At 55.4% G+C, this 13,498-nt stretch overlaps 1 protein-coding gene across 1 annotated transcript; it reads left to right on the top strand.

Moving 5' to 3' along the window:
• The first annotated feature begins 345 nt into the window (after positions 1–345).
• Positions 346–9,552, top strand: GPR4 (G protein-coupled receptor 4). Its single transcript, XM_012761422.2, has 2 exons — positions 346–468; positions 6,918–9,552. Exon 2 carries the CDS (start codon positions 7,766–7,768, stop codon positions 8,852–8,854), a length of 1,089 nt encoding a protein of 362 aa, XP_012616876.1. The 5' UTR covers positions 346–468; positions 6,918–7,765; the 3' UTR covers positions 8,855–9,552.
• Positions 9,553–13,498: the final 3,946 nt, after the last annotated feature.

The following is a 13,498-nucleotide window of genomic DNA, read 5'->3' as shown; positions in this document are numbered from 1 at the left end:
GAGGGGCAGGCTGCAACTACGGATCCCTCAATGCAGAATGTTGATGGCCAGAAGGTTAATGGCTTGGGCCTGAGGTCTCTACAGGAGGAAGTGGCCCTGCCCAGGGCGGGTGGGTGGGGGGACCCCGTGTGGGGTTGGAGGGAGGTAAGCAAAGGGGTTAAGGAGGGGGCCTTGCAGCTGGGGACTTCGAAGGGGTGGGGGTGTTCCAGCAGCCGGTGGGCTTTACCCAGGGCCGGAAGCCTTTAGTGGGGGGAAGACCCAAAGGGGTGAAGGGGGAGCGGCAGAGGAGGGGTTAATGGGGGCGGGCCTGGCCGGGGCGGGGCCTTGGCTGGCGGCTCCAGCCAGGGGCCGGGAGGAGTCGCCTCCGTCCTGCCCCGCGGGGGCGCCCGCTGGGTCCCCGCGCCGCCGTCGAGCCCGGACCCAGTCGCGAGAGAGGCGCCGCCGCCCGCCCCGTCCAGCCCCGCGCAGGTAGGCGCCGCCCGCCCCGCCGCCCTCGCCCCTGCCGCGCGTCGCGGGGGCGCGCCCCTCGGGGGCTTCGCGTCCCTTCCTCGGCTGCCTCAGTCTCCCGCGCAGTCCCGGTGCCCGCCCCCTCTGGTGCCGGCTCTGCTAGTGTCCCCGCCGCTGACTTTGTCGCTGGCTCTGTCTCCACCTCTCCGCCTGGTGTCTGCGACGTCTCCCTGTGTCTGTGGCCCCGCTGCCTCTGGACGTGTCTCTCCTTCCATGTCTCTGGATGTCCCTGCGTCTATCTCTTTCTCTCTGCCTCTCAGCCTCCTCTGCCCTTGCCTCTCTGTCCCTTGTCCCCCTGTCTGTTGGCCTCTCCCCCGTCTCCTGTGGGACCCTCAGACTCTTCGCCTCTGTCTCCGCCTCTCCTGGTCTCTGTGCGTCTCTTCGCCCTTTCTCTTCCTGTCTCTCTGTCTCTGTCCTCTCTCTCTGTTGCTCTGTCTCTGCTTCTGGGCATCTTATACCCTGTTTTGGCACCTTCAGCCCCGTCGTCTCCTTCCTTCCGAACCCTCAGCATCCCGGAACTTTCCTCAGCGCTGGGGAGTTGCTTGGGAGTGAGGTAGGGAGCAGTAGGATTGTGACCTGCGGAAAGGGACTCCAAGGGACACTGTGACCCCAGTGCCCCCTTCACAGAGTCACCCCACTGCTCATGAGGTCGCACCCACCCCACCCTCAATTTCAGGAATTTCTGGCTGGGGGGGTGGACTTCCTCCCCCACTTCCTCCCTTCCAGGATTTGGCTGGGTCACCATTAACTCTTTCCTACTTTGGCCTCATTCCTTTACTCCTTGAACTGGACATTCCCCTATCCCCACGACCCGGGTGAGGGACAGCTCTAGAGTTGCTATGAAGCATCGTTGTGGGATGTGCGTGTGTGGGTGTGCGCGTGTGTACACACTAAGGCCAGATATGCATTATGCATTGGGGACTCTGTCTGGGGGCACAGGTAGAGAGGATGTGCCCACACCCCCTCCAGGGCCCACCACCAACCCCACTCCTCCTGAGCCCACCAAGAGGCCCCCTACCCAGCTCTGCCTCTGGGGATGAACTTGACCAGGTTTGGCGTGAGAATGGGGGAGTTCTCCCTTATGGGGGAGGGGAATCCCAGCAAGAGAGAGTGACAGAACCGATGGCAGACTCCCAAAACTCTGAGGATCATATAGTCAAGAACCCTCCAGCGTGAATGTCTTTGAATGGAGAGACCCAGGTGTAAGAATGACGAGAGGGGACTGGGCATCTGATATCCTTCAGATCCAAGATCCTGGCAATGTTCAAATCCTTCAATCCAAAAAGATTAGTGTTGAAATCTTGGCACTTTCCAGTGTTCTCAGCTGAGAGCTCCAAAGGGCTCGCAGAGTCATCTAGGCCAAGGCCCCCTGCCCCATTTTACAGATGGGGAAACTGAGGCCCAAGAGCCAAGTCCCAGCGGTGAGTCAGTGCCAGGCTGGGGGGGGGGGTTGGGACTGCAGTTCAGCTGAAGCCCAAATCCTGAGCACTGGATTCTTTGGCTACCACTAAGTCGGATTAATTTGGGCAATGAGGCCTGAGATCTTCGTAGCGAGGAGCGAGAGATGCCAGGGTGAGTACGGATGGCTGGAATCCAGAAGGGAGGGTTTAGAAGCAGAGAAGAGAAAATATTTCTAAAACCATGGTGGTGGGGAGGGAGAGGGGCAAGCATTGGTTTGGGTGGAAGGGGTGGAGTTTCAGAGAAGGAGGGAAGAGAGGAAGAGAGGTGGGGGGGGCCGGGGATTAAGTCCCTCCTGTGTCTCCAGACCCTCCCCACGAAGCACAGTGTTCCCTCGGGACAGGGCCTATAATTTGGTTTGTGTCTAGACAAATAATAACTCAGCTGGTGTGAACAGGGAGGGCTGAGGCAGGGCCCGCTAGGCGAGGGGCAGGGAGGCAGCCTGGCTCCAGGTGTCCCCCTGGGCAGTGAGAATTTAGGGGGCAGTTAGAGGTGGTGACGAACTGTCCCTCCCCACCCCCTGTTCCCCACCAGCCCCTGAGAATCCATAGTATCTTAGAATTCTGCACAGTTCTAGAAGGCAGGCTGCTGGAATGTTAAAAAACAGAATAGATAGGGAGAAATAGGAAGTGGGACTCACTGTATTTAGAGTCTGTTCCCATTTCTGTAAAAAAGAAAAGGGAAATATATATATTCGTGTTTGCTGGGGAAAGATAAAAATCACCGAGAGTTTAATAATAGATTATGAAAGTCATACAATGTTAAAAAAAATCATAGAGCATTCTAACAATAGAACTTTCAAATCTTGGAATGTGAGACTCCTAGAATATTGGAACCTTAGAAGGGTAAGCGCTAACAAAGCCACAGCGATGGTAATAATAATAGAATGGGAGAAGAGTAAAGCTCTAGAATGTTATAATAGAACATTAAACTGTGAACTGAACCGACGCCAGAAACCGAGGATTTGAGAACCCTGGGTATCTAGAACGTCAGAGAGGTAGACTGTGAGGACTTTAGTATCCCTTCTGGGCAGTGTAGACGTGGGGAGTGGAAAGAGACCCCCTCGGTAGAAATGGGGAAACTGAGGCCCAGTGAGGCGGTCAGGGTGGCCTGCCTGGCCCCTGGTTTCCGCCTGGCTGCCAGGGCACCAGGTGGGGAGCGAGGCATGGTGATCACATTTCGTCCCTAATGAGCAGACCGGAGCTGGCCGGTCCCCTGGGGATGACAGGGGGAGGAGGAAAGCTGGAGCCCACAGAAGAAGGGGGAGGCAGCCTGGTGACTTGGGGACAAGACTGGTGAGCGGGCCGAGGGGTGGCAGGGGGCTGTGGGGGCTGTATCACTCCTCTCTCTTGTCGTCTCAACCCTCCAGGTCCTTTAGCCTTGCTGGATTTGGGGGTGGCTGGTGGGGCCCAGGGACTTATCCGGCCAGAGCAGCTGAGGCCTAAAGGAGGGGCTGGGTCCTCTAGTCTTTCCAGTCCCCTTCTGTCCCTCCACCCTTATTTCTCTTCCCTGACACTCTGGAAGGGGCCAGCAGGGACCCAACAGGGGGGCTTGTGGGACAGAGAACTTCTGGTAGGTCATGAGATTTGGGGGTTCAGCCCCCCCAACAGAGACAGAGTAAGGGCCACAACTTAGATTCCCACCAGAGACGGTCTTGATGCAGGGTGGGGTGGGGGAGCTGGGCAAGAGAACCAGGTATGGAAGGCCACTCCCTTTTTTTGTGTTGAGAAGGTCCATATCTTCCAGCAGATGCTCAAAGGGGTCTGAGAGCCCCCAGAAAGTCTTGAAAATAAGCTGTAGAGTGCAGGGAACAGGGAGAAAAACATTCAAGGAAGGGGAAGCTATTCGGCTCAGGGCTACCGGAGGTCTGCCCAGTCTTGACACATCATGTGACTTAGATGACTGCCTTGCTGGTCTGGGCCTCAGTTTCCCTATCTGTACCAGGACAGGGTCAGGAGTTGCCTTGTGTCCCCAGCTGCCACACATAGGCCCACTGCACTGTGGTATTCTAAAAGTCTGAGGTTCCCTGCTGACTTTGGGGGGATTGATGGCAGGCAGATCTCAGGCAGGGGAGAAGAGGGGGTGGTGTGAGAACCCCTCCCCCAGGCCCAGCACCCCCAAGACACAGGTGGGTTGGGGAGGAGGGGCAGAGGAGGGAGGGGGCGTGCCTGACTTTTTCTCCCTCGAGGAAATTAGCAATGGGAAGTGTATTTCCTCTGGCTGCCAGAAATGTCTCTAGCCTGTGTCCCGGCTCCGGCCTCAGCTGAGCCCTGGGGGTCGACAGAAGGTGGGGCAGAGGGGACCCAGCTCTTAAGAGCTGGCTCATTTCTTGTCGCAGCTCTCCGGTGCCCACGGAATTACAAGAATTATTCAAATACTGCCCGTTATATAGACGCTATCACATTCTACCAAAGATCTTCCTATCTGTGATGCGATTAGTATAGAGGTTGTGTTCCCTTTTACAGAAGGGGAAACTGAGGCTCCCGAAGGAGAAGTAATTTCCTCAGTGTCACAGGAGGAAGGAGGGAGACAACTGAGGGGCAGAGAGAGGAAGAGAAAGAGGACAGAGGAGAGGGGAGAGATGTATTGGGTGACACTGTCTGGGTGAGACGTTTCCATTTGAAAGGATGGCACCAGGAGTAAGCCCCCACCCATCCTGTGTCCGCAGGACCCCGAAGCCTCTGTCCACGGTGAGGCTGGGGTGGGGGCAGCAGCAGCTCTGTCTCCGAGGACCCCACAGGGGACAGGACTTACCGAGCGGGACTCAGCCCTGACCTTTCAAAGTGAATTATGAAGCACAGATCTGGGCTTTTCATCTCTCCCCCGCCGCCTGTTCCCCTGGGTCCCTCCCACCCTCCTCGGAGCCAGAGCCGGAGCTGGAGGTGGAGCCGGCTCACGCCGAGGGTGTGTGTTTCTCCTCCCTGCCTCCGGCCTCTGGATAGCTTCTGGAATGACTTCCATGTGCAGTCATTGTACATTGAGCGCCTACTGTACTCTGGGCCTCTCCCAGGGGCTAAGAATACGGCAGTCAACAAGGCACACAAAGTCCCTGCCCTCCTGGGACACCCAATCTAGACAGAGAGACAGACACAGACAGACAAGATACAAGGTGACAAGAAGAGAGGCTACCGCAGGGGGAGGTGGGCAGGGCTTTGGGTGGAGAGGGGCTCCCTGGGGAAGTGAGGGAGCTGAGCAGGCTAATCTTAAGATGTGAAGGGAGAATGTTCTAGACGGAGGGAACAGTAAGTGCAGAGGCTTTGGGGCTGGAAAAGTCATTACCGTTGAGCCTGCCAAGGTGGGCAGGGTCGGCTCAGCTGCCCAGACCACGCAGGCAGAGCCTTTTCACCTGGGCAAGGAGTTTGGATTTTACTGCGAGCCCATTTGGAAGCCACTGGAGCGTTTCAAGCAGAGAAGCAACAACAGCTGATCTCCACGTTAGAAAGCTGTTTCCGGCTGCCATGTGGAAAGTGAGTAAGTTGAAGGAAGCCAGGGTGGCAGCCCGGAAAAGCAGTGACTATGCTACTGCACCGGTCCGAGCAAGCAGCGATGGTGATGCAGAGCGGACAGTAGCAGGGGTTTTAGAGAGACACGTACGGACACAGGATTCGCTACGGAGGTGGAACCGAGAGCACGTTCCCATGGACAGAGGCTCAGGCGCCTGGAAGGTTCCCATGGGCCTGCTGTGTGACTTTGGGCTGTTCCCTTACCCTCTCTTGGCCTCAGTTTCCTCATCTATCCAATAGATTCAACTAGTGGTTTCCAAAGTGTGCCCTGGGGATTCTTCAGAAGTGGCCTGCCCACCCCCACTGCATTTCACCCCGAGCATAGCGCAGCGTCTCCTTTCCACTGTCTCAGGTTGGGTTTCCAGGTAAGATCTTGTTAAAAAAAAAAAAAGTTTCACATCCAAAAAATCTAAACACGTGCAGACCCCTCATTGCAATGGCTCCGGATGGGACGTGGAACTTTGCTGTCCTTTCTGGGGCTGGCCTCATGACTATCTTCTACCCTGCGCATGTGGACATTCCCAGAACTGAGGGGGGTGACAGGCCCAAGGCTCTCGCTCAGGACAATTGGAGGGCAGAGGGAAGAAGCAGTGGAGGGAGTGGTCCCCGAGGGAGGGGACTGCTGGGGCTGACCACAGGGCTTCCCCTTGCTCCCTGACCTTGAGCCAGCATCTGCTGCTTTCTGTCCCTTTGCTCTCTGTGGCTGTGGCTCCCAGTCCCCGCTGCTGTCAGCCCAGGCCCCTTTTCTGTTCGGTTGTCCTCGGGTGGGAACCGCAGCCCGGGCTGGAGAAAAGGGCTGAGGGCGGAGATTTTCTCTCTCCAGTCATCAGGACCTTGGACAGGTCTCGCAACAGCCCTGTGCCTCAGTTTGTCAAATAGGGAGAATAACTACTTTCCTCATAGGGCTATTGAAACTGCCAATGAAACAACGCCTGTAAACGTGCTTAGGATTGGCTCTGCTCCGTGGTAGGCCTCAGGAACTTAGGGCTCAAGGGCTTAGCTGTTATCATCATCATTGTCAAGAATGGGATGTCCTGGGTTAGGAGTGGGAGGCTGGTCCCCACCCTGGTCCCATCTCTGCGCTGTTCTGCATCCTTGAGGTGGCCCAGCCTCTCTGGTCCCTTTCTCCCCTCCCTGTGAATTGATAGCGTTAGACTAGTCTGACATTTCCTGAATGTAGTTGTACATTGTACTTGTAGCAGTTTTATAGTTTCTGGAAGAAAGTTCTAAAATCTGAGTTGGGTCTTTATTTTAACGTATATCAGGGAAAAAAATATGCGTGGCACCTTAAATCTGTGTTCCCAGAGATCTGCTGCTTAGGGTGGGACTCAAGGTGGCATTGTCGGGGGTCCAGCCTCTGTGGTCCACGGGAGCGTGGGGGGAGGGGAGGTAGGGAGAAGAGGGCAGGATGTCTGTGAGTCCCCTCACCGCTGTCCTCTCTCCCCACAGGTGCTGCACAGCCAGCTGTGGCCTGGGCTGTCAGGCAGGGCCACTTCATTCCTGCTCCTCAGACCCCACCAGCACCAAGCAAGTCCCTCCCCTGCCCTCCTCAAACTCCCCCTTCCACCCAAACCCCTCCTCTGATCTAGCCTTTACTCACCTCCTTCCTGTTTCCTAAAATCCCTTCCCACAGTCCCCAGACTGAGCCTTTCCTCTCTGTGCACCCTCCGCAGGGCACCTCCCGCTCCGTAATCACCTCCTCGGGTACTTTACTCATTTCCTTTTATGTCCTGGGAAATGCCAGCACTCCCACCTGCGTTGCCTGGTCCTTCCAACACTCTGTAACTGTAGTCTGTCTGGTCTGAACACTGTGTTGCATATTTCCTGTGCCTTCTAGAACATTCCGCTCCCCCTGCCATTACTTCAACACCTAGCACACTTACCTCCTTGCTCCTCTACAAACATCTTCCTCTCACCGCTGCCTGCTGGTGCTCTCATCCATGCTATAAACACTGTCCTCGGCCAGTTTTTGTGTCACCCCCATATTCTCTCATTTGTGCCCTGATTGGGTCTATAAACACCCCCTTGACAAAGCTCTTTATTCATCTGCCATCCAAATCTCCCTGCTGTTGTAACTCTATCCCTCGTCCAGCCTTCTGCTCTCAGGCCCTACCCTCCCCTGCTCAGCCTGTGCCTCGATTCACGGTCAAGCTCCTTTCTTCCCCGTGGGCTGCCTCCCGCCATGTTCCCCTGAGCCTCCAAGGAAGGGGCTCAGGGGGCCCCATGGCCTCCCGCTGCCCGTGGCCCCACAGCCCCCGCGGGCCAGGGGAAGCGTCCAGAAAGCCTCAGTGCCGAGGATGGGCAACCGCACGTGGGAGGGCTGCCACGTGGACTCGCGCGTGGACCACCTCTTCCCACCGTCCCTCTACATCTTCGTCATTGGCGTGGGGCTGCCTACCAACTGCCTGGCCCTGTGGGCGGCCTACCGCCAGGTGCGGCAGCGCAACGAGCTGGGGGTCTACCTGATGAACCTCAGCATCGCCGACCTGCTGTACATCTGCACGCTGCCGCTGTGGGTCGACTACTTCCTGCACCACGACAACTGGATCCACGGCCCCGGCTCCTGCAAGCTCTTCGGGTTCGTCTTCTACACCAACATCTACATCAGCATCGCCTTCCTGTGCTGCATCTCGGTGGACCGCTACCTGGCCGTGGCGCACCCGCTGCGCTTCGCCCGCCTGCGCCGCGTCAAGACGGCCGTGGCCATCAGCTCCGTGGTCTGGGCCACCGAGCTGGGCGCCAACTCGGCGCCCCTGTTCCACGACGAGCTCTTCCGAGACCGCTACAACCACACCTTCTGCTTCGAGAAGTTCCCCATGGAGGGCTGGGTGGCCTGGATGAACCTCTACCGGGTCTTCGTGGGCTTCCTGTTCCCGTGGGCTCTCATGCTGCTGTGCTACCGCGGCATCCTGCGGGCCGTGAGGGGCAGCGTGTCCACCGAGCGCCAGGAGAAGGCCAAGATCAAGCGGCTGGCCCTCAGCCTCATCGCCATCGTGCTGGTGTGCTTCGCGCCCTACCACGTGCTCCTGCTGTCGCGCAGCGCCGTCTACCTGGGCCGGCCCTGGGACTGCGGCTTCGAGGAGCGCGTCTTCTCGGCCTACCACAGCTCGCTGGCCTTCACCAGCCTCAACTGTGTGGCCGACCCCATCCTCTACTGCCTCGTCAACGAGGGCGCCCGCAGCGACGTGGCCAAGGCCCTGCACAACCTGCTCCGCTTCCTGGCCAGCGACAAGCCCCAGGAGATGGCCAACGCCTCGCTCACCCTGGAGACCCCACTCACTTCCAAGAGGAACAGCACGGCCAAAGCCCTGGCTGCTGGCTGGGTGGCGGCTCCGTCCTCCCACGGGGACCAGGTGCAGCTGAAGATGCTGCCACCGGCACAGTGAACCCCAACTGGTGCAGAGCCCCCAGCCCTCCTGTCGCATCCCACAGTCCCTTCTTTCCTGGTCTGGCGTATGCAGATTGTATGTAAATAAGGCTTATTAATATTCATAAGATTACAAAAACACAGGAAAAGAGTGAGGTTAGTGTGTCACTGGTTGGCCATCACCCTCCACCGTGACCCCCTAACAACTGAGTGGAACTGTGCCTAGCTCTGTGGTGCTGGTGACACAGCGTGACAAACGACAGCCCTGGCTGGCCCTGCCCTCATGGGCTCCCAGACCCCACCACAGTCTGCAGGTCAAGGAGGGCGTCTTGGAGGAGGAGATGAGTAAATTAAGTCAAATGTTTGGTTTCCAGAAGGTAAAGATAAAAACAGAAAGGTTAGGCTGGGCGAGGTGGCTCACGCCTGTAATCCTAGCACTCTGGGAGGCCGAGGCGGGCGGATTGCTCGAGGTCAGGAGTTCAAAACCAGCCTGAGCAAGAGCAAGACCCCGTCTCTACTATAAACAGAAAGAAATTAATTGGCCAACTAATATATATAGAAAAAATCAGCCAGACATAGTGGCGCATGCCTGTAGTCCCAGCTACTCGGGAGGCTGAGGCAGAAGGATCGCTTGAGCCCAGGAGTTTGAGGTTGCTGTGAGCTAGGCTGACGCCACGGCACTCACTCTAGCCTGGGCAACAGAGTGAGACTCTATCTCAAAAAAAAAAAAAAAAGGCCGGGCGCTGTGGCTCACGCCTGTAATCCTAGCTCTTGGGAGGCCGAGGCGGGCGGATTGCTCAAGGTCAGGAGTTCAAAACCAGCCTGAGCGAGACCCTGTCTCTACTATAAATAGAAAGAAATTAATTGGCCAACTGATATATATATAAAAAAATTAGCCGGGCATGGTGGCGCATGCCTGTAGTCCCAGCTACTCGGGAGGCTGAGGCTGGAGGATCGCTTGAGCCCAGGAGTTTGAGGTTGCTGTGAGCTAGGCTGACGCCACGGCACTCACTCTAGCCTGGACAACAAAGCGAGACTCTGTCTCAAAAAAAAAAAAAAAAAAAAAAACCAAAAAACAACAACAGAAAGGTTAGAATTTTTCCAGGAAGGGGGCAGAAGTCTGTGACTCCAGGGGAAGGTGGAAGGAGAAATTCACTGGATCAGAGTTGTTATGGTTACTGTTGAGAAGGCCCCCGGTCATGCCGGGGAGAAAGTATAAGACAGAGCAATTCTAAGGTTCTAGAAAAACAGCATTCTCCAAGTCAGGGCTGAGGACCAAGAGGGAGAATGTCAGAACCCGAGTGACAGGCAATCAGGCAGACTGCCTGGAGGAGGCGCAAGTTGGGCAGGCTTGGGAAAGAGGCTCAGGACAAGAAGAAGGGTATTTATTCATTCATTCCACAGAGATTTATGCCTGCCACTGAGCTGGGTGGGACTGGGGATACAGCAATGGCTAAGACAGCCCTGGCCCGGGGCTCATGATAAACAAATAAGTAAAAATAGACATAATGTTTGGAATTGCTAAATGTAAAGGGGCAAAATAAAGCCAGTTGAGGGGACAGAAGGTGACTTGGAGTCTCATCCAAATAAGGACAGGGGAGGGCTCCCTGAGGTGGCTTTCCAGCAAAGACCTGAAGGAGGTGAGGTGGTCAGCCCTGTGGCTGTTGCAGGAAGAGCATTTTGGGCAGAGGGAAGAGCAGGGGTGAAGGCCGGGGGATAAGAGAGTGTCTGGGCTTTGAGGGACAGCAGGAGAAGCAGTGTGGCTGGGGCGGTGGCAGGAAGGATGAGAGGGCTGGGAGATGAGACCAGGGAGGGCACAGAGGCAGATTGTGGAGGCCCACGCAAGGCCCACTGAGGACTTTGTCTTCTTCTCCAAGATAAATGGGAGCTTAGCAGAGGACACATGTAATTTGACTTAAATATTAACAGGATCCTGCCGGCTTCTGAGTGAGGAAAAGAATATGGGAGATAAAGGCAGAAGCCGGGAGCCCAGTGACTCGATGACTGCAGTAGACCAGGCAGGAGGTACTGGTGGCTGGGCGGGGTGGGTGGCACTGGTGGCTTGGGCATGGATCAGTGGTCAGCTGTATAGTTTATTGTGTAGGAATTCTTTGATGGAAGAAGCACGGGGCCTGTGGGACTATGTAACATAAGCCCCTTGCCCATTCTGGGAAAAGGGTGACCAGGGGGCCTGCAGAAAGAGCCTCTGGGAAGGATCCCAGGCCCTAGTCCAAGACGGTCACCAGAGAGGCCAAGCGACTAGTCCAAGGTCGCATGGCCAATGAGTCAGCACTGGGGCCATCCTGGGCTCCCTCTCTCCTCCCCATCTCTGCCTCTGTTCCCACGCCCCTGCGTGGCCAGGGCTGCCTGCTCCGGCTGATGGCTTCCCCTCCCTCCCCTGGTCACAGGGATCACCAGGAATGGCCATCGTTCTATAACTGGGCTGGAGGGCAGGGGGAAGCACCCCATTCTGGACAGACCTTGTCCCTCCGGGAAAGTCTCCTCCTCCCTTCTTCCTCCCTGTGTGTAAACAGGCTCCTGAGATGTGCTGATCTCCTTAAACACACACACACACACACACACACACACACACACGCACGCACGCACGCGCGCACACACACACACACACACACACACACACAGATGCACTTCTGAAGTTCCCAGAAGAGGTTCCTGGAAACCTTTCTCAGAGAAAGGAAGAGGAAGGAGGAAAGGAATGGGAAAAAATGCACTTAATGAGGAAAATGATTTTTTCGGGGGCGGTATGTAGGAGGTGGAGGGAGTACTGAGATGCAGGAAGTCTGGGCTTTGGTGTTGGGAGCTAGAGAAAGGAGGGAGGCCTGGTACCCTACCGACTGCTATAAAGCTGCTGGGATGGAGTTGGAGGGGTCAGAAATGTTTTGAACATAGTTCCCCTGGAGAATCAGATGAAAGCCTAGACACTACCCGTTCCTGCCAAATGCTCATTCCCATTCATTCAATACATATTTATTGGGGCCGGGCGCGAAGGCTCACACCTGTAATCCTAAGTTCGAGACCCCGTATCTACTAAAAATAGAAATTAATTGGCCAACTAAAAATATATAGAAAAACTTAGCTGGGCATGGTGGTGTATGCCTGTAGTCCCAGCTACTCGGGAGGCTGAGGCAGAAAGATGGCCTGAGCCCAGGAGTTTGAGGTTGCTGTGAGCTAGGCTGACATCACGGCACGCTAGCCCGGGCAACAGAGTGAGACTCTGTCTCAAAAAAAAAAAAAAAAAAATTTTTTTTTTTGAGCACCTACAGTGTAAGCAGGCATTGTTCTAAAAGCTTAGGAAATAGCAGTGGATTATACCTAAAAATGTCATGTACAAGTTTGGAAGTTTCCTAGACCCCTGATAGGGACCCTCAGCCCCACAGTAGGTCCTTGGGCTCCAGGCTAACACCCTTAAGGATCAGGAGAAGGCCTTTGCCTGCGCCCGGAGAAATCTCAGCCTCAGCTCCACCCTAATTACCTCTGGAACTTTGGGCAAATCCTTTTCATCCTCTGGCCTCACTTGGCCTGTCTGTAAAATGGGAAGAGGATTGGTCCCAAGTGGATTATGGACCTTAAACAGGTCCAGGTTCCCTCACACCTTCAACCTAGAAGGGATTCTGGGAAGGGGTTGTTTTTATGGAATCTTGGCATTCTTAGTAATTTAGAATATCTGGGTACACACACACCAGCACCATCATTACAGATGAAGAAACTCGGTCCCTTGGTGCCAGACACTTGACAAAGGACACTCAGAGTCAGAGTGGATGCCAACAGTGAATGCCAGGGGCCCCTGACTCTGTGTTCTGAATGTATGTTTCCTCCTACACACCAATCCTCGGCCCTTCTGTCTCCTAGCCTTCCACCGCTCCTAGAATCTCTCAGTTACCCACTAGCACGCCATCACCCAGGAATTTCTCCTAACCTCTTCCTAACATTGTTTATATGATTTTGCTCCCTGCTGGGTAAGGGAGGACAGTCTGGGACATGTCCTTAAACTCCTTCCTGAGCCAGCTCCCTGGGGACCCTACCACCAACGGAGGAAGTGGGGCTGCTTGAGAAGGGGTATAGTTTTATTAGCCAGGACGTTGGATTATCAGTCTCTGCAGGCTGAGGAACTGGTGCCTGCCCCCTGACCCCCTCTGAGCCTCAGCCTCCTTATCAGTGACTTGGGAAAGGGTTGGATTAGCTGTTCCTGGGGATGAAATGCATCCTTAGGCTGGAGCTAGCAAGAACAATGCTAATACCGTATAAGGGCGGTTTGCTGCACGCTTATTAAGCGACCGGCACCATTCTAAGCACTTAACATTGTCCATTCATTATGTTTTACACTCAAGATTCGCATGCAGACTTCACAACAACCCAGTAAGGAAATGCTATCACGATTCTCCTTTTGTAGATAATAATACCAAGGTCCAGATAAGTCAAGTCACTCGTGTACCATCACACAGCGAGTATATGGCGGAGCTGGGATTCCAACCGAGGTCGGTATGACTGCGCAGCCAGTTTCCGCTCTTACTCCCAGAGAGGGCGCTGGCCTGCAAAGGAAGGTGTACCCGGAACTCATTAGATCTAATTAGGACTAATTAAGAGCCTCCTTTGGGTGGGGAAGCCGACTCGGTACGTGACATCACTAAGTAGCAGTGACATC

Source organism: Microcebus murinus, chromosome 16, assembly GCF_040939455.1.
Source record: "Microcebus murinus isolate Inina chromosome 16, M.murinus_Inina_mat1.0, whole genome shotgun sequence".
NCBI classification, from domain to species: domain Eukaryota; kingdom Metazoa; phylum Chordata; class Mammalia; order Primates; family Cheirogaleidae; genus Microcebus; species Microcebus murinus.
Note: the sequence above shows the minus strand (reverse complement) of the source record. Positions and strands in the feature narration are given on the sequence as shown.